General features: G+C 32.8%; 2 protein-coding genes and 1 long non-coding RNA gene across 3 annotated transcripts; all 3 read right to left on the bottom strand.

Annotated features, from left to right (window-relative positions):
• Nucleotides 1-2,044: 2,044 nt before the first annotated feature.
• On the bottom strand, nt 2,045-5,995 carry LOC122591099 (glucose-1-phosphate adenylyltransferase small subunit, chloroplastic/amyloplastic). Its single transcript, XM_043763303.1, has 8 exons — nt 5,609-5,995; nt 4,464-4,760; nt 3,935-4,384; nt 3,416-3,519; nt 3,188-3,299; nt 2,989-3,087; nt 2,702-2,821; nt 2,045-2,298 (listed from the first exon to the last, which is right to left on the bottom strand). Exons 1-8 carry the CDS (start codon nt 5,855-5,857, stop codon nt 2,182-2,184), a joined length of 1,548 nt encoding a protein of 515 aa, XP_043619238.1. The 5' UTR covers nt 5,858-5,995; the 3' UTR covers nt 2,045-2,181.
• A 2,350-nt stretch (nt 5,996-8,345) lies between these two features.
• On the bottom strand, nt 8,346-11,563 carry LOC122592487 (ras-related protein RABB1c). The gene is made up of 6 exons (XM_043764727.1): nt 11,346-11,563; nt 10,010-10,149; nt 9,838-9,920; nt 9,528-9,732; nt 9,014-9,082; nt 8,346-8,617 (listed from the first exon to the last, which is right to left on the bottom strand). The coding sequence occupies exons 1-6, from the start codon at nt 11,389-11,391 to the stop codon at nt 8,525-8,527; spliced, it is 636 nt and encodes a 211-aa protein (XP_043620662.1). The 5' UTR covers nt 11,392-11,563; the 3' UTR covers nt 8,346-8,524.
• A 5,953-nt stretch (nt 11,564-17,516) lies between these two features.
• On the bottom strand, nt 17,517-18,118 carry LOC122590553. The gene is made up of 3 exons (XR_006322531.1): nt 18,070-18,118; nt 17,883-17,961; nt 17,517-17,761 (listed from the first exon to the last, which is right to left on the bottom strand). It is a non-coding gene; the product is annotated as an uncharacterized LOC122590553 (long non-coding RNA).
• Nucleotides 18,119-22,127: the final 4,009 nt, after the last annotated feature.

The raw sequence follows: 22,127 nt of genomic DNA, 5'->3' as shown, positions 1-22,127 counted from the left end.
CATGCCTTCAGATTGACTATGTTGGCGATATGGTCGATCTCTACCGATAATGAAGATGCAATTTTGCTAAGTCTAATCACCACTGTTGTTCATAAATAAATCTTTATTCCAAAATCTTTCTTCCTAATTCCACATATACACAATTTATCTGTTAAACAGATTTTGTTAATTAGTCCATGTATAATGGGACTATAAATACCAAAAAAATAAATTAAATTAAATATATTTATAGTTATTTCATATCATCATGCATTTGTATCTATATCGATATATGAATATATATAAATTGTTATATAATTATTTTTTATTTTCTGGATTCGGTAGGTCATGTTATTTTGTACTTTATTTATTATCAGATATATTATAATGTGTGTGTGCATATTATATTTTTAATTAGTTGAAAATCATTAATAGAGAAAGTGTTTATGTTGCTTAATCGTTGGAAGGAATGTGAGTGGATTATTGATGATATAAAATAACTTATTAATGAAAACTGATGATCATGGTAGTTTTGAGATGCTTTCAGTTGTACATCCTAAGGTTTGCATATTTGATGGAGTCTATAAATAGGCCAACGCACCAAATCTTTCACCACCACGACCTTGCAATTTTTATAGCATCTTACTCTTGAAAAAACTAACCTCATCAATGAAAAAGGTAACAAAATCTGAGGGAAGCATAGTGAAACTGTGTTTTTGGACGACCATCTCCTGTTAGTAGACAAACTAAACATATACTCGGTATAATTTAATTCTTAAACAAAACCAAACAATTCTATCATGAAAATCACTTTCCTTCATTCCCGCCGTCCAACGGACGGGTTTTAAGCCCTCGTCATACTTTAAAATTAGGGTTGATCCATAAATTATGAATTTCATTTTTCATTAGATTTCAATTTATTTCCTTCTTTGTATTAATTATACATTTAATCAATTTTTAAATTTAAGAGACATAAAATGTTATTAGCTAATTATAACTTAACTTTTAAGAAGAATCTTGATTTTGATTCATTAATATCTATCTTATAGCCAGAAACATTGAAGCTTACTAATTATGTTACAATATCTTCGTTTCTTTTACACAACTCACAAAGTAACAACCATTATCAAAAACCATCCGATATCAAATAAATTTATAACAATGGTATAAAATATTTGCCTAGCCACATTAAGCGGGCACTGTTGGCCCAGCGAACCAAATTGACAGAAAACTGAATTTCTATTTAGTCATAGTTACAAGTCTGTTTCTACGTACACACATATATATAGGGTTGTAAAGACACCCCTTTAATAACGGTTACATCCCTACGCGAACAGTCACACCCGTTTGTCACATCCTTTCACTAAATTACGGTTATAAACTTCTAAATATACATATTTGACCCATACTTTAACTATTACATATTGACCTTTATACCCAGGACTTATTAACAGATTATATATCAACAGGCACCATATTAGACTTTATTTATCTCATCATTCTAACACTGCGGGGTGCATATGCGATGATCAAAACACCTTTGCCCGGTCAGCAGATAAGATCGAAACATAGCTTGGACCGAATATTTTATGGCTCAAGATCTTTGATGTCTTTGGGCGGTTGCCCACTCGGCCCAAGCACTTAGCCCACCTCATGCCATCCCCAAGCCCCCAACATATCACATTTAGGACTCAGGAGAGCATATACTATATGTAAATTATTCCACAAGGTAATTGATGCATTACTGTTCAGTGTCTAAGTGGCAATTTAAATAAAAATTGTTAGTCATAACTCATAAATGTCTATGAAATCGAGCATTTGATATTTGCGTTCAGTGTTCATGTGAATCCCAAGTCTTTCGTTGTGTTTAGCTAACAGAGTAACAGCTATTAATCCTATTATGATGTGTATTGAAACAAATGTAATGTAATCTGTACTATAAACTAATGTGATTCATCTAATTAATGTACAATGTACGGGAGAACATTTATATCTTTATGACTTTTACCATCTTTCATAATCATAATCTCATCTAGGCAGACTAGGCTACAGCCTACAACACAGGTAAACAAGAGGAACTTTATTTTTATTTTAAATAAAATTGTATTTTTACATTTCACCTCGCGATTGTTCTGTAACAAGATATCATAATGTAACTTACAGTCGACTCCTCACTCATAGCTATCATGATTTTTGTATCGTCTAAATTACACTGCCGGAAGGAATCAGTGCGTCTTTGATAACTGTCACGATTCCACTTTTTATAAAGTACCCTTCTGTTTCCCTTGCTGCTTCTTGAATATTATCACTGTTTATAATCTGAAATCAAAAATAAGACAGTAAAGGGTAAGCCCTTTCGAACTGATGCTATAGCTCAGAATAATACTATGAAAGTATACAGAGCTGGTAATTTCAACTTGATACAGTTTATATCTCTAATGGGCCAATTATGGGCAGCTTCTAATAGTTCAGCTCAAAAAAAAGTCACCTAAATTTACACATAAGACATAATGTCTCCTAACTTCTTGTCTCACACTTCTACTATCAATGTAATATTATAGGGTCTCATTCAGATTTAAAATAATATTCTTATATGAACTGGCCCAGCCTACTTTCACCTGGAGTAGCAATAACTCGCCCAACCAACCTACTTTGCCAAGTATACCAGTCTTGTTTGAACAATCAATTATCTCTAATGAACTGAAAACATGTTGCAATTCACCTTCACATTGTCTCCTATGCGTGCATTTTTGTCAATGATTGCTCTTTTGATATGAGTGTTTTTCCCAATACCAATTGGAACACTACCTTTTGCAGCATGAAGCTCCCTATCAGCATCAGTCTGGAGAACAATAACGACGACAATGAAATTTTAATAATAAATTTTGGGATTTGATCAACCAGAAGGCGAAACAAAGTTGCGATCAATTCCAAGAAAAAGATTCCAAAAAGGTTCCCTTTAGTTTAGGGTGAGAATGACACACTTGACTAGTTTGAAAGGAATATTACCTCATAATAATCTGCTCCCATTAGCAGCGAATCTTCAATGACTGCACCTTCAGCTATGCAAGATCTAAGTCCCACAACAGAATGGTGAATTTTGCAGTTCTGCACAACCAAGATTGAGAGAAAGACACAGATTAGCATATGAGCATTAACCTTTTTTACCAAAAAAAAAGGAGCTTGCACCAGAATCATGATTTCTAACCTTAATCACACACCCTTCACCAATAACACTATCAGTGACATCAGCATCAAGCATCTTGGAAGGAGGCAAGTATCGGGGTTGGGTGTAAATGGGGGACGAACGGTCATAGAAGCTGCATCAAGCATCCAAGACCACAAGATCTTTTAGTACTAAGGGAAGACATTAGTTGTATCTGTAAATAGGTTCATCAACATTAGGAGACATCAACAACTTCAAAAATGGACTTACCTGAAATCTGGCACTGGCTTTTTTGTAATTCCCAAATTGGCATTATAGAAAGCCTCAATGGTACCAATATCTTCCCAGTAGCCATCATAAAGATACGCTTGTACCTATGTAGATGGGTAATTTATTTTTCAGGTTTGTGCAAAACTTAAGTCATCCAACAATTGTTCAGGTGCACGCGCGCACACACACACACACACACACACATATATATATATACATAATATTATATATATATACATATATATTTGTCTACTAGTATACAATATTATAAAGTCAATCACTATTAACAGAAGCTTCCAAGTTTTGCAAATAATGACGAGGTATCTAACTCTATTATAATTTAATATCTCCCTTAAACTGTAATTATATGCAATCTTAAAAACCTATATATTCTCTGACATATAAATCTTATACAATTGATAATGTTGTTTAATATAGATTTTGGACAGTTGTGATTATTTTATCAGAAGATGTTAGAAAATGGGATAATTAAATAAAAATTAAAGAAATGTAACATACTCTTAGCCCAATAGAAGTTGCTCCAGGAATTACTTCACTTCCAAAATCATTTGCTCCGGGGAACTTATCTCGCAGCAAATTCAACATCACATCTTTGCTGACAACATATATACCCATACTAGCAATATATGGCATCTCTTTAGCTCTCTCTTCATCAAGTCCTAATATTGTGGTATCAACTTTCATAGCTTTCAGCTGCTCTCCCTTTGGTTTCTCTGCAAATTCAATTATACGCCCTTCTTCATCAATCTTCATCAGACCAAATGCAGTGGCACGTTTTTCATCCATTGGCAGAGCTGCTACAGTGATATCAGCATCAGTTTCTCTGTGAGCTTGAATAAATTTCTCATAATCCATACGATATAGATGGTCTCCAGCAAGGATTAGATACTCCAAAACATTATGCTCTTCAAATAGCCACAAATATTGCCTTACAGCATCAGCAGTACCCTGCAACCAATTGAACATATTCGAAATTGTAACTGACAAAAACACGGATATAACATGTACTGATTGGCTTCATAGTTACCTGAAACCAATTTGGGTTCTCGGGACTCTGTTGAGCAGCAAGGACTTCAACAAACCCTTCGTTTTTGTAACCACCCATGTTACTTGCATAAGCCCGTGAAAGGTGGCGATTGAGTGACGCAGAGTTGAACTGTGTAAGAACATAAATCTTTGAAATATTGCTGTTCAAGCAGTTGCTGACAGGAATATCAATAAGCCTGTAGTTTGCTCCCAAAGGAACAGCGGGTTTTGCCCTCTTCTTTGTCAAAGGATAAAGCCGTGTACCAGCTCCACCTCCAAGTATTATCCCCAACACACTCTGCCAACACCATAACATTGTATATTACACAAAAGAAATCACATCGTTTTAACTTAAAATTAGATACTATCAAAAAGCACCATTTGCTCCAGAAAGTAAAGATATACGCTATTCATCGTTCGATTTGCTCCTAAAATGTAGTATAAACTTCGATATTTCCCACTACCATAACCATGTTTAAACAATTCCTTACATGTCATCTATCTATCTATATCTATATACCACTATATAAAGCGATTAGATGCTAGTTACGCAGCCAATTAGAGTGACACAAGTTACCCTCTTTTCCCTAGCCAATATAAATATGACACGTCATCCTCGCCAGTCTCTTATGCCACCGTCATGAAGTCCAAAAATTGCGGCTAGAACACACACAAATCAATTAAAATTCCTGCTGCCAGAACCATCGTCACTGATCTGCAGGGGGTAATGCTATCGTATCGCTATGTCATGTCATGAGACAAGTACCTTTCTCTTCCCAAGCGAGCTTAGTCCATCACCTTCCATAAATCAACAACATTAATACTTATACCACTATTCCTAGTGCATTTCAAGCAACATTTTTGGAGGAGATACTATCTAATTGTGAGTAAATGAGGCCCTAAATACCGTCTCGAAAAGACGAAAATACTTACAGCTGTCATCTCTCCATTCTTCTTATAATCAATTTCTTAACAAACTATTAAATATCTAAGTTTACTAACATAGATCTAAACAGAGGTTTCAGTTCAAAAATCTCCGAAAATTACGTGATATGAGCTAACAACTAACTATAACACATATACATATACATATAGATACAGATATAATAATAATGAAAAATTAGAAATATCAAAAGATCACAGTACTTGACTAGCGTCAGGATCAAGGCATGTCTGCGAATTTTGAGAATCAGAAACAGCTTTAGGAGAAACAATCACGGAACTTCTACTTGCAAAACGACGTCGTCGTTGTACGGATGATGATGATATTTTGTCACCGGAGAGACTAGAAGAAGATGAAAATGATAAGGTCCGGCAGGATGATGATGATGGACGGGCGGTGACAATGCCGGAAGACGAGAAGAAATGAGATGGTCCGACGATAGACGACGCCATTAGTCACCGGAGTCGGTTTGAAAGTGTGTGTGACTGTGAGCGAAAGAGACTGTATCTCTATTTCCCTCTCGTGAAGTGTGAGAGTGAGTGTGTATGTGTGGGGGTTGTAGATCTGGAAAAAGTGGAAAACTTGCTATTCTTCCTACTTACTCCCTTTGTACGTATCTACATCAATATTTTAGACAGGTGAGTATGGTGCGGTTTGATGCGATTTTTAATTAAAACCAAACATCAAACTTTTATTGTGGGTTTTTAAAATTTCAAACCATTTATAAATGGTTTATAGTGGTTTGGTTTTCCAGTTTATCGGATTGAATTTTGGTTTTTTGCGGTTTTTGTGGTTTATGATTTTATTTTGCTCAGTTCTACATGTGATATTGTAGGTTGGAGAAGCACCACTAAAAAAAAGATAAACACCGCTGATAATGAACAAGTGTACTTAATATAATTATAAGGTACATTATCTTGAGCAATACGAAAGTAAATGGACTGATCCATTATATACGTATGAAAGGCTAGGGTATAGTATATTGAGATATATATAAATATATATTAATTACATTAATATTAAAATTATATTTAATTTTATTGATAATATATAATGCAGTTCGGTTTGATTTTTTATATGCAACCAAAATCTGAACCATTAATTTGGTTTTTCTAATTATAAGAACCATAAAATCGGTTTTTCATTGTGGAACGGTTTTGTGGTTTGATTTTTTTGGTTTTTTGTGGTTTTTGTGGTTTATGGTTTGGTTTTGCTCACCCATACCTTTAGATGGTTTACACATTACTTTTCTTTTTCGATATATGATCAAATATTAATAAACAGAGTTGAGACATTATAATAAACATGAACTCTGGAACAATTTTGAAATACTTATTATTAAACCATGTAAAGTCGGTAATACTGATTAATTATCTTGTGTTATAAACTTGATTTGAAATTTAGTACCATCTAAAAGGTAACATGTGATTAAACCTTTATCAGTCAGATTTAGAACTATTTGATACGACGACATTGTTTTATGTAAATTATTTATTTAGTGACTGGGATCACGTGATCTTGTTACTTTGAGTGAGTGTGAGGCCACGTAAAGATGGTATATTATTTGCGAATATACAAATATCCCCTGTTCCGTTTATACTGGACAATGCGGCTCTAGAATTAAGAGATAAGAATCCTCTATTTTCTTCCTTTGTCTACAAAACGAATTAACAATGAATTTTGTATAAAGTTTGATAACAATATGCAAAGGTGGTATAGGAAAAAAAAACTTTTAATAACCCGTGAGAAAATTTTAAAAATTTATGACAAAATTTGAATTTTTAAAGGGGTATTGGCACTTCTACCCCTTACTGGTACTGCCCGTGACAAGGTGCCCATAGCACTAACATTATATTTGAGAAAACTTGCTTGTAAACAAGGTCGTTATTGTAGCTATAACTGGTAATTTTTAGAACATTTGATAGCATATATGTTTCATAAAAATTATTAAAATAGTCGACACTTAGACAACCCATACTAATGACTTATAAAGTTATAATGAGGTTGATCCGATCGACCAAGAAAGTTAGAAAAGAGAAAGGAGTCAAGGACTACTTCATAAGGGGTATTTGGTATGAGTGAATTAAAGAGAATGGAAATGTAATAGAGAATGAATATAGTGGGAAAGAGAATGAATATTTGGAAATAGAATTGATTCCGTCGTTTGGTACAAGCAGAGAATGAATATATAAAAAATACTAAATTTTACATAATAATCAAATTTAATACATATAACATCACTAAAACAAAAATAAAATTTAAAAAATTTCCATTCCCATCAATTCTCTACGTTTCATAGAGAATTGAGGGAATGAAATTGATTCCCTATTTTCGATTCTCTTTCTCATTCTCCATTACAACCAAACATGAGAAGTGTTTCTCATTCCATTTTCACCATTTCCATTCCATTGTACCAAACACCCCCTAATTTGAATATAGCTAAAGCCTATGACTCGCTCAATTGGGATTTTCTTGTTTCGTTTATGGGCTTCATGGGTTTTTCATGTTTCGCTAATGGGCTTACGCTTCATGGGTTTGGCAATAAGTGGCTTGGGTGGATTATGGGTGGATTATGCTAGTTTCATGAGGGGACTTAATAGAATTAATACAATGGTTTGTATTTTACTATTCAAATTCACAAAGTTTAATGGGGTATATAACTTGGGGCTAGGGCCACCTTGTGTCGGTGTGGATGGTGGTAATGACAGTAGCGTAACAAAAGATTTTTCTTATACAATGAGAATGAGAAACATTTATAAAACCAATACATGTTTACATCTTATCGACTAATACCATCGAAATCTCTAGTATTTATCATCATAAGTTGATTAGAAAAACTTCAGAAGCAATATGTACAGATTTCTCAACTTAGATCCAAAACTAAAGAAAGAATGGACTCCATCAAAGAACACAATCACATGCAAGATGCAAGATGCAAGCTAGAGCAATTGTGCATATTCATCACCAAAAACAAGCAATATTTTTACATACAGATTTTGAAGAAACGCAAGAAATACACACCGCAAACACAAATATTTACCAAATTTATATCTTAATATAAAAAAGATTATGCATCAAATCCGAAAAGAGTTGTTTATAGAGAGACATTGTTCCATTTTTTAACTGCAACAACCCCCTGCTTGAGAAGATGACCCGTCTCTTCCTCCTGATGGCCCCGGGATGCCACCATATCCAACTTTAATCCCATAAGACTGTCATCCATACCCATAATACAATATGTCAGCTTAGTTAAGGAATAGCAAAATCATCAACATTTTTTATAGTAATATTACGATCTACCCTAAATATGTTAAAACTTAAGACAGTAACTATGTCCATGCAAACAATACAAAGTTTAACCCAAGTGGCTTAGCCTAGTGGTTAGTGAAGTTTTGAGTTCCTTCGAAAGGAGGTCTCAAGTTTAAACCCCATAGGGCTAAAAAAATTCCCTTTCAAGCCATCAGCCTTCATAGAGGAGATTTGGCCGATTTATTGGAGGTGGCACTTTGCATAAATCCCATGGATAAGCGACGCACCAAGGGTGGTGCCAATACCACGCTTTACCAATAAAAATAGTTCTACAGAAAAAGATATAGGGTAACACTTACCTCATTTGATACGTCAAAAACCCCATCCTGAATCTTCTTATAGATCGTTCCAGCCGTGTTAATGAATGCCTGAAAAGAGGAAATAGCAAATATATATTGAGGCAAACAATAATAACATCTATAGGTGGCAAAACAGGTAGCAGGGTGGGTAATGGGTCTAAAATGGACTTGGGTCAATATATCTGTTTAATACAGACTCAAGACGGTACTTGACCAAATAATGACATGATCTAAGCTTGCTGTAAATAGATAGTGTAATATGATTGCAAAACTTCTATAATTTCAACTATAATGTAAGATTTTGAGTAAAATGATTTACGGCATGATATGCATAATATATACACTTTGGTTGATGTTTGACCCGTTTCCTATAAAAAAATACTTTTTGCTTGTTAAACTGTTGGAGATCAAACATAACCCAATCAACCCATTTGTAAGTAAATGGGTCCAAATAGTAACGTGTGAAAGTAGCCATATAGAACATCCTGAGTTATTATTACAAACGTGTGTCTACCTCCTCAACATTCTGGGCAGTTTTGGCAGAAGCTTCCATGAATATAAGACCATGTTCTTTTGCAAACTGTTCTCCTTCTTCTGTGCTAACAGCTCTTCTGTGAGCAAGATCGCACTTGTTACCAATAAGCATGATTGTCATGTTTGCATTGGCATGCTGCCTAGCATCTTCCAACCAGCTTGCAAGGTGATTAAAGGTTTCCCTCCTGCATATAAACGATTAAGAACACTCTCCATAAACAGGAAACCAGAACCAAACTACAAAACTAATATATGGGAGAATCAGAAGCTTAAAAAATTTCCGAATATACCTAGTAATGTCATAAACCAAAAGTGCACCAGCAGCACCTCTGTAATAGGACCTCGTTATAGATCTGAATGATTCTTGACCGGCCTGACAGAAAAATTATCAGGAGAAAATGAACATTTAAATTACACTATTTAGCAATTCAAATGCCATAAACCACTAAAGTAGGAACAAACCGTGTCCCAGATCTGCAGCTTTATAGGTTTGTTGTCAATTGTAATCATTCTGGCTCCAAATTCAACACCAATGGTCAAATCATGAACTGGTTGAAAACGCTTGTCTGTGAACTGCAAGAGAAGGCAGGATTTTCCAACACCTGAATAAAACAATCATCTTTGATTAACAACACTAACAATGTTGTATTGTTCTGAAAAACATTAGAGGCTAGTTAAGCAACTGGTGCTTAAATGATACAGACTATTTGATAGATGGGAATTTAGTATATTTCAAAGGTGCATTAAACAATCCACTTTAATGTAAGAGAAAATAAGAATTTTAAAAAGTCTTCGGCATTAAAATGTTGAGCGACCTTCTAAAGCTGTATAACCTAAGCAAGGAATAAGGAACAGCAAAGTAAAACCATAAGATGTTCTGGACCAGACCATGATAAGCTAATTATGCAAACTGTACAGGTACTACAATTATAGTACTACGTTATATTGATATGATTACTCATCTGAATGGCCAGATTATTAATACAATTACTCAGAAAACATTTTTAGGATTTCAGATATCCTCCTCGTTGAGAAGGTTGAGTGGTAAACAAATGCATATCATAGTCGATTAATACCCATTGTGTACGTGTAGGTGGGTGAGGATCGAGGAGAAAAGAAAAGAAAAGAAAACAACAAACATACATTATGGGGAAATTTGGAGCCCTTAAGTTAGCATCATTGAGGTACCTAACTTATACAATAATTAATTAACTGCAAAGATTGCTCGAAGAAGCCATTAAACAATTGAACAAATGGCAAACTACTTCAAGTACTGACATGTGACAGTATTTTCCAGTGTGGAGAGCCTTTCATATCATGAAACATGGCTATAACAAATACATTGCTAATAAATGAACATTTTACTCTATATATGAGACTCGGATTCGAACGAATTACAAATCCAAAGCAACTAGCAAATAAAAAAAAGGTTAATCTGCAGTTGTTAATTAGATGATCACTTTAAGCTTGACACCTACAATCTAAAATCTAATGAACATCTCATCATTACACACTTTTAGTTAAATCATCTCACCAAAAAAAATTGACTGCATCAGAACTAGAAGCTTCTACGTCGAATCGTATTCTTTTCGAATACGAAAAACCTCATCCGTTCGAATCATCTAGATCACAAATTCTTAGTTGTATCCTAACTACTACTAAACTATATTCAAAACAAAAAAATCTTGCAACTAAAAATATATATCATATCATCATACATAAATACATACACACATATGTAATAAATATAAATATAACAAAAAATTTGAAATTGAAAAGAAAAGGGAAATAAAAATACCAGTGTCACCGATGATGATGTACTTGAAGAGATAAGCATAAGACATTTTTTTTTTCTCTTAATTAGTTGCTACTAAGATCAATATTTTGATATAGAAAAAATAATTGGGATTAAATTAGTATTATTTTGTGTAACAAATAAAAGGAGAAGAAGAAGAAGAAATAATTGAAGAATCTGGAGTAAGAGGAGGTTCAAGAAAGATAGATGGGGGAATTTTTAAGGAAAAAAGGGAAAGAATGAAATTGTGTTATATATTAGCTGTCAACGATGCACCGTCATGTTACGTGATACCGATATTGATACCAATACTAATTTCCTTTTTGTTTAAGTTACAATTTAGGGATTTATATCCCAATCACACATTTTTGATATCTAGACCATACATATTATTTGCAACGACTCAGCGATAGTCGCTGCAAATATTACGGGCCTCTCTGTTTGTAATGGCAAATTTAACAAAAAATAACGACCCCCTGTCAGTAATCGCTGCAAATAGTTAGATATGAACAAAAACATCATTATTTACAGCGATAATCGCTGCAAATAGTCTGGTTTAATTGTCGGGATACCAACCGCCTTTAATTTAATCTTTTCCTTTAAAGATAATAATTAAACAATATTAAAGCTGTCGACATGATATCATATATTGTTTTTTTTTTTTGATTATATAATACACTGATACACGTATTTCGTTTCTTTACATTTTAACTTAACATGTATGATTAAGCTTTATGAATTTTGATCATATGTATTATTAATGTTACGAAAAATTATTCATCCAATTTCATGGGGTGTTTGGTAAAATACCATTAAGGTACAACAAATAAAATAAATATTTTCATTTAATTAAAAGTTATTGTACATCATCAATGTGTATATTTTATTATATGAATCTTCGTTCATCAATTTTATTATAATAAAACGATTAATATTTTATCTTATTTTTTTTAGTATAATACTTGTTTTATAATAATCAACCTCTGTTACGAGGATATCATCAAAATGAAAATACAACAAAGAATAAAAATTGTAAAAAATAGAATAAGTATTTGGATAGAGAATAATTACATCGTTTAGTATAAACAGAAAATAAACGTAAGAGAAAAAATAAACAAAATTAATATAATCTTTTTTATAAAAAAATACATAAATGTAAATTCTATTCTCATATAAATAATTAAAAGTAATATTTTTTTGACAGGTCTGGATCAAATATCATAATGGAGGGTATAGACTATTTTGTCTTAACTAGGTCCACGCTAGAGAGCCCCTTCACTTTATACCTAGTAAGTAGGATGAAAACCCCCTAATAGTTCAGTCAAATACACGATAACACATTAGAGGAAACCATGCATTCTAAGAGTTGAAGTTGAAGTTGGGTATCCTCAAATCCAAGTCTTCAAGGAAAGACTTTCTTACCATTAAGCTATTAACTCAATGTAACTAAAAGTAATTTATAAAAGGGAAAATCTATTATGATGTTAACAGGACTACTGCTACTCTCACAAACATCATCTTCTTCGACTTACACGTGATTAAAAATAAAAACCACCCCCTGATTGTGAGGGTGCAGGAGCCGAGTTATATACTGCCAACAGTATATAATCTATCCCCTTTATAAAAACCCATGATATATATATATATATATATAAACTTTGATTGTTTCAAATTTTCGTCAATCCTTACTATTTTGCATGGAATGGTGAGAATGAAAGTTTTTCCATTTTCTATCATTTTATTTTCATTGTTTGGTGTCATCAAACAAGAAAGGTAATACTCATTCTATTTCCACCGGTATTATTATATCTTACGAAATGTGACAGCATTACTTACTCAAAGATTATGTTTATATGATGTCATAAATATCCATAAATTATTAAATAATAATAGTTAGGTGAAATCATATACGTAACTAGTATTATTATTTAATAATTTATGGATATTTACGACATTATATAAACATAATCCTTGAGTAAATAATGTCCTCAAATTATAAATAGGCAGCTTTTTTTAGGTCAATATGTGTTTTCGATTGTCAACTTTTACGACCAATGTTTTGATTATCTAAACTGTACTTGGTTAGGGTAAACAAAGTAACTCTTGGATAAATCATATTTTATACATAATTTATATTCTATGAGTTATTTAAAACATTTTATACTTATTTTATGTAATTTATGTAAGCTTTTCATACTTAATTACATGTTTGATTAATATTAGATTTATGTGATGAAGAACGAATGAAAATATCAATAATAGCGAACTATTTTCATTGCTTTAAGAGTTCGCTTTTCGGTATATCCGGAATCTTTTGCTCCCAAAACATGGAATGATATAAATTGTGATTAATTTGTTCTAAACATAAAAGGTTGATTCGAATTTACATAAGACCGTTTGATGGAAATTAGTTTTTTATTTTTATTTTTTTCCCTTTGGTTATCCGGACAAACTAAACCGACGATCTCGATCAATCGAAGATACTGTTCCAACAGTTATAGAAACCGATGGTCTTTTTGGTTAAACCGTAGAGGACCCGTTTGTAGTGGTGGTCTTACTAAATACCGATTTGAAAGTTAATGTTGCAAGACTACATGTTTACTCCCAAGAGGTTTCATATTTTATTCATAACCTAAATTTTATTCATACCCTAAACATAGTTGGGATGGCTATATGTATTTAATATTCACCTATGATATACATTTGTGAGTTTTCTCTAATTCTCTAGGTAATAATGGGTTTTATTTAAAGGTTTAAACTAAAATTTTATTTTGCAAGAAAGCTTTTTAATATGAACTCAATTAAGACATCATATGAAAAACCGCTTGACATTCACGTTGACATATATTCATGGGTAGTCGAGGCTTTTTTAAAAGACAATTGTAGTAGTTACACTAACATGGAATGTAGAGTCTTGAACACCTACTTGACGACCTTGATCACTGGTCCATACTCTCATGAGTATTCGTACCACAGTTTTCGATAAATTTATCATATTGTACAGATTATACAACTGACTGTATAAACTTTTAATACACCACTGTAGTAAATTTATCAAAAGTAGTAGTAGAAGTATCACATCCCTACTCTCATGAGCGCTTTAGCAAGTGGATGAAATTAATTACTGTCATTATCAAAACATATTATTACTCTATCAAAATAGGTTTTGAAATGTTAATTACGAACTTGAGAACTTATGATTACCTGTTAGTTATGGGTCAGTATAAGTAGATAGAATATGTCACTACAATAAAATATAATCTACATGTAGTTTGAAAAAACGCTTAAAAGTTGTTAAACTCTTATGAGTCGAGTCGATTTACAACAAAAACTAGGTGACTCGTTGTTGACTTTTTTTTTTCCTGACTCTTACGAGTCGCGGTGTGAATTTGAAACGAGTTAATACAAGTCGCAAACTTATTATTGTTGTATCTTGATAATATGATTATATTTTATCTATCACATTTATTGTTACATTATTTTATATGTTGCATATGTAATTTTTTATTCTTTTAGTGGGCATTTGAAGAAAAAAGGTAAGTTTATAACTCAAAAGTATTGAATATGTAATATTTTGGTAATGTATCTTACATAAAATCTATGACACCTACACTATACTAGGATTGCTAGGCACCGCTCTTACAACAAGTATTGAATATATAATATTTTAGTAATGTATTAAGATAATTAATCAACTTATACCTTGTCTATAAACATGTCACATATGCATAATTATATAATATTATTTAGTATATAAAAATGTCCCAACTCTTACGAGTCAAGTCACGTTTCGAGTCACGAGTCAAAAATCTGATTTTCAATCCGAGTCAAAAATTACGAGTCAACCACATAATTCAATCAATAATCATTATCAAAATTCAAAAGACGTGTTTAATTAAGTAAACGGATCTATATCTACTCAAGTATCAACGTACGTGTCTACTCAAAATACATAGTCACATAGACATAGTTTGATCCAAATTTATTTGACATGTCTTAGAAATACCTAAGCCAGCCAAATCTATGACACCTACACACTTGTATGTTAGGATTGCTAGACAACAAACGTGGTCTGCCCTTCCAACAAGGAATGAGACTAGAAAACTGTTTGTTGAGTTGTGAAGATAATAGGGATATTATATATGTGTAGCGAAAGTAAATATTTGACTCGGGACTAAATTAAGGCAACTTCACGAAATTCATTTGACCAGTTGTCTTCTAAACAAATTAACCCGTCGAATCTATCACCTCCAGTCCTCGACGACCACATGTATATATGCAAGGCAACAAACATATGACTTACCCTCTCAACGAGGAAACTTCTCATTTAATTTGTTGAATTGAAAGATGATAGATATATATATGTGTCAGTAAACAAAAGATTCGATAACTGTTTTCAATATATATTCACCAAAATATTAACGATTTGCTATTCCACGTTCTCACAATCTCACTATTATTCCACGTTAATCTTATAGTGTACAAGAGTTAACAATAAATTAACTAGAGGAAACCTGCACAAAATGGTGGCAGCGAGGTGGTTGTCAATCTAGTCATGGCGACAACGAATGGTAGTGGTTGTGGCAGCAATGACGGGTGGTGGTGATGACGACTAACGATGGAGGCAACGACGGGTGGTGGTGGTGGCGGCGACGAATGGCGTAGGTTATTGAGGAAGATAATTAATATAAAAATGGGTAGCATAGTTATTTTAGGAGTTGAGAGATAAATTTAGCAATTATTATGGGTATTTTGAGATATCACTTAAGAAAGTAAGTGGATTAGTAATAAGCCAGAAGTATTTTCGTATCTTCGGATATTTCATATTTGTCTTTTAAGGGATTTGGTAATTAACGCCTCTAAAGCACTAGTTATGGTACATTCATCATGCATAAAAGCCTACATTTAATCTGATAATAATCATTCTTATATGAATTATAATCCCATGCTTTTTTATTTGGAAAATGATAATGACAGCCCTAAAATAACAATATATTACATGCTTAAAAACTTGTACTATATATTATATATTAAAAACCGTCCCCTGATTTTTCTAACAGCAATGTACAAATTTTAACCCAATTAGTTTTTATTGACAACGCTAAAGGCTGTCACTAACAAAACCCTTTTTATTTATAAGAAATTAGTTATTTGATATAATATTACTCGTAATAAATATAGATCGATGTGAATACTGTATAAGTAAAAAACCATTTGTCACAAATATATAACTTTTGGTTTATGGGTTATATATCCTAAATATCAACCAAGGCCTATGGGTAATACATAAGTGTGAAATTTCAATCTATCAAGAGTACCAGTCATTCGTTTTGAAATTATTCTTTTGTTATGTAATAGAAAATAATTATTACATAGAATTTTTGCTTTAAGCTAGTCAACTAGTCAAGACATGTTTTTATGAACCTCGACAAAATTCTTGCTCGATCTTTTTAATAAGCTACTGCTATTACTCTTCTTTCCGATGTTACACAAAATATGTGGCAACATTCGACCTATATTTAGCTTAGTCATTTGTAGTAAAACTTGAAAATTGTTTTAAAACAAAGTTTCGGTTCGGCACCATATACTTTCTCACAATATTTACTACACTGGTCATATTTGTCAAATACACTTAATTTATAGACATTTACAAACCTAAATGGTTATAACTCGAATACACTTGAGGAGTATATGAGAAAATATTTTGATAGAACAATTCAGAAAAAGTCAAAGCGACACAATCAATTTCTCAATTACAAAGTAAGAACAGGTAAATCTAATTACTTATTCAAGCAATGATTTTAAACTAAATATATACATGGTATCAAATATTGGAAAGGTATTTTTACAACAACTTTTAAATCTGTATTTTAGCCACATTTTAAATATTCAAATTTGACTTTTTAAATTTATCTTTTTCTATTTTTATTGTATATAAATTTGTTAGTTCTATATAACACTTAATGTAATATATAAATGAATTAGGTTTATGTATCATTCAATGGTATGAACTTCATCTACTATTATATAATACAAATAAAAAATAATCACAATCAAAATTAGTATAAAAGACTTTGATAATTAATCTATGACATTTAAAAGAATATGATAGAGTTTATAATTGTATCATTTATTATGTATAGCTAAAAATATGGTCAGTATATTTCCATCTAATATACTCCATTAATAGTAGTGGGGCATGCCATAGCCATTAAAATAGTACCCGTACGGATTCATTTGCCAAGGGACAATTGTTGGCTTCGTTTCCTTGGCCTTCTCTTCCACTGGACCAACACTAACCAGCTCGGTGAATCCAACACCTTCCCTTAGCAACTTTGTTAGGTCAATCGAGTTCATCTCTTCACCAGTCACTTCTATCCGGTCTTTATCTGATCCAACAAAAGACACGGACTCGACTCCTGTTTAATTCATTGCTTTAGCTAAACAGTATTTGGAAACTCTTTCACATATCTATTAATGCGACATTCAATCGTTTGTTAAAACAATTCATTAGACAAGTATTACAAAAAATGATTTTACCAAAAAGACTAACTACAATCTTCAAAGCCTTACTACGTTACTTCGGGCAGTTCATGGTCACCTTCACCACAATCTTTTGCTGCAAAAATGATTAAATATATAGAAGTAATTAGATTAGCGGATTTAAATAAGCGCAAAACGTACATATACAACTTAAACGTCTAACCAAGTGTATCTAACTACTCACCTTTGCCATTTACACGAATGTTGTAACGAATTGACAATATAGAGTAGTGTGTGTATGGGTATGTTTCGTATTACCTCTCTTACGAGAACAACTAGATTAATAGGACTCAAGAGTGTAGTTGAGACTTGAGAATGAGTGATAATTAAGATTTAAAGGTATTTATAGACGGTTCTTAAATTAAGGTTGTAATGGGTCAAAATAATACATAAACGACTACAACGTCAATGCCATGGCCCATGAAAGGGAAGCCTTCCACGTAAGTCTATGACCTCTTTCAGTCTTTCTTATTCATACCTTTTTATTACTACAAGTATTTGAATATCCATTTTAGAGTTCGATTTGGGTGTAGACCAACAAGCAAAGCCAGACGAATCTATGCAGGCTGCTCAAGTAAACACGAACCATACCCTGAGGGCCCAAAAGTTAGTCCAATTTGTGTTATATAGTTCATAGCTGTAAGCCCAGTTATAATAATGTCAATTAAAAAGTGATGCTAATGTCACAATGCTAGTTATAATTCCATCAAGGATCTCTTTTTATATATTCATACAAGCTCCAAAATAAAATTATTAATTTTTAAGCTTTCAAAGGTATCAAACTTTTCTCAAATTTTTATAACCAATCATCCAACAAAAGTAATTCTTATAACAACTATCGAACAAAAATATAACCTAGCTAATAGTTCATGTTCTTATATATGTTCAGTTAACCTAAACGAACTAACTAACACAAATTATTTCATATAAGATTTTAAGTGATCGTGTTTGTGAGTTTGTTTTACTAAAATTAAACGAACGGACATAGATACAAATTAAATTTTAGGCCAAAGTACTTTTTTCGTCCCTGTGGTTTTTCATATAAGCACTTTAAATTATCGCCGTTAACTTTTGGCTAAAATTGTCCCTGTGGTTTGCATTTCTTCCTTGGATCTGTTAACCCTGCACGTGAGGGGCATATATGTCTTTTCACCCATTTGTCCCTATAGTTAAGTGCAAATTTCGTCCTTATGGTTTGTCGTTTTTGCATTTTTCATCCTTGTATTTAACAAACCTCCAAACAAAAATTTAATCAAAAACCAAAACAAACTCAAATCAAAAACCTATATATACACCTACATATGAGGATCCAATTTAGTACATGTAACGTTCGTGAAATTTGACTTAATTTGACCCGTTAAATATAAGTACGTTTGACTAATTTATATTAAACAAGAAATGTACGATCGACTTTGTTCGTGGTTTAATTTGTGTTCAAGGTACTAATCAAGGTCGATTAATCGTTTTAGTTTGGATGTTGATGTTAGTCAAGGTATAATCTATCTAGTATTGTGGTTGTGGGTAATCCATAGGCTAACCCATACCCATACCCTTACCCATGACCCAACCCAACCTTATCTCCACCAATATTCTTCCACCAATCATCTCATTCTATCCATAACTCTCACTATCTTTATTGCAAGAACACCAACTTTCTTACACTCTCTCTCTAGAATTTAATACACAAAAGTTATGTTTCAAGCAAGAATTTGTTAGGGGTTTTCATCATCATCTTAACAACATATCAAAAGTTTGAGCTTCAAGGTGCAAGAAATCTTCACTTTTGGGTCAAAAACGGGTTTAACACTTTGGTGAAGGCTTTGGTAAGTCAAATCTATTTCAAATAATCATCGTATGCTTGTAATCATGTTCCTAAGTCGAACCCATGAGTTCCTTGATCAAAATCGGGCTCAAGCTTCAATTAGGTCAAAATTACGGTTTTGGTGTTCTTGATATGGATTGGGAAAATTAAGACATGGATTAGATGTTATGATTTGAGTTTATGCGATGGGTTATGTTTATTTAAGTCTAGCAATGCATAAAAAATGGGTTTTTGGATCATCACAAATCATTTTGGAAGTCAAAAATGGTGTTTGGAAGGTGTTTGGGTCGTGCTTGAGCTGAACGGGACTAAATTGCGTCGGGAGTGAGCTTCCTAGCGTCGAGAAGGGCTAAAATTCGATCAAATGAGTGTCACAGGGGTCTGAATCGCGCTGTGAGGTCCTGGGGTCGCGCCGCGAGGCACTTGTGCTTCTCGCGCTGCGATTTTCGTCAGTTTTTAAACGCTTATAACTTTTGATCCGTAAGTCCAATCGAGTCATATGACCTATCGTTAGAATCGTGAGAAAGTCTACTTTTTCATGGTATAATCCTTTTGGGGCTGAATCCTTGTCCATTTATAAAAATGCCGAGTCAAAGTGTCTTGTTCATGCCCGGGAAGGTGGTTGAAGCGTTTGTGGGTTTGTGACTAGACTTAAACTAACTAGACCAACTTGTTTAGGGTTTAGAGTTAAAAATGATGATAATGTGATATACTTTGATAGGTGGTGATTACGTGCCGGTTGTTGAGCGTTTATAACTCAAATCTAACCCGAAATTAGCTTGCTTTTGCTGATCAAGGTGAGTTTCATAACCTTCCCTACTCAATTGAGATTTAGGTTGAAAAGTGTACATCCTTGTTCGCTTGTTGGTGGATTGATTGATTGTTCGATTGAAGTATAGACTTGTTACTCAATTGATTATGCTTGTGGTTATGAATGTTTATTGAGATTATGATACTTGTACATACATGGAAGACGATGATGCATTCAAAGAATTGGAGATGTGGTGGGAAGGCTGCGGATGACCCTATATATAAGCATCGAAGGTTCTTTGAATGCAGAGTCGTACGAAGTGTAGGTACATGGTGTTTCATCGGTGGTATGATCGTTATATGTTCGTATCAAGGTTAAATGATCAATTATTGATCAAATTATGGTTATGGGATCGTTTATCTGTCCAATCAAGGATGTATGATCGTTATGTGTTCGTTTAGTTGTAAATCAAGGCTGTATGATCGTTTGGCTAGTTTATCAAGGTTATGTGTTCGTTTTCTTTGTGAATCAAGGTTGTATGATTGTTTGGCTATGTTATCAAGGTTATGTGTTCGTTTGCTTGTGAATCAAGGTTCTATGATCGTTTGGCTAGTTTATTAAGGTTATGTGTTCGTTTTCTTTGTGAATCAAGGTTGTGTGATTGTTTGGCTATGTTATCAAGGTTATGTGTTCGATTGAAATGTAAATGAAGGTTGTATGATTTTTATGCGTTTGTATCAAGGTTATGGGGTTCATTAAATGATTCAATCAAGTTTTCAAGGCTTGGGGATCGTTTAACGATCCCAATTATGAGATCATATAATGACCCAATCAAGGTTTCAAGGTTATGTGATCGTTTATCGATCCAAATCAAGGTTTCAAGGTTATATGATCATTTAATGATCTAGTTATGTTTATATCAAGGTTAAACGGTTGTTATCCCGACACTTGTTTCCTAATACTTGTCCCTACGAACTCACCAACTTTATGTTGATGCGTTTTAGTACACTTTTCAGGTGAATATGTGGATTAAAGATGTATTGGAAGTCTCGTTGGATGCTAGGATTGGACTTGGACCTTTTCATGGATCCGTGATTCATTATCCCGACTAAGGGTTATGTTTATGTATGAGCTCGTACTTGTATTCTTAAATGATTGAACGGATTATTGAATCCTATTTATGCATTTAGCTTTGCTCTACATAATTTCCATGTCGTGTTGTGCTATTTGTATAACCCTCATGATTCCGCCTTGTTGGGGTGTTACAGTACCGGCCGGTACAACTAATTTAATTTATTTTATTTTTTTAGAAAATGTTATAAAACTTACTACAATTTAACGAAAATAGTCAAAATATAATTATAATTCACTAAAAAAACCAAATAAGTACTTTATAACAAAATACAAGAAAGTTCGCAAATTACAAAAAATAACATTAAAATATTATAAAAATAATTTTTAAAAAAATTCAAAAAGTTTAAATTGTGAAGTACCGGAACGGTATTACCGAAAATATCAGAAATAGTTGTACCGGAGTACCCTCCGATACCTGTATTACGGATAATACAACCGGTATTTAAAACATTGTATGTACATGTTTGCATTTGATAGTGATTGAGCAGATCCTCAAATGTAAACATATAAGTTTTTGTTTTATTTGGTTTAAATT

The sequence above is a fragment of the Erigeron canadensis genome, chromosome 3, assembly GCF_010389155.1.
Source record: "Erigeron canadensis isolate Cc75 chromosome 3, C_canadensis_v1, whole genome shotgun sequence".
In the NCBI taxonomy this organism is placed as follows: Eukaryota; Viridiplantae; Streptophyta; class Magnoliopsida; order Asterales; family Asteraceae; genus Erigeron; species Erigeron canadensis.
This window is presented reverse-complemented; position numbering and strand designations above follow the sequence as displayed.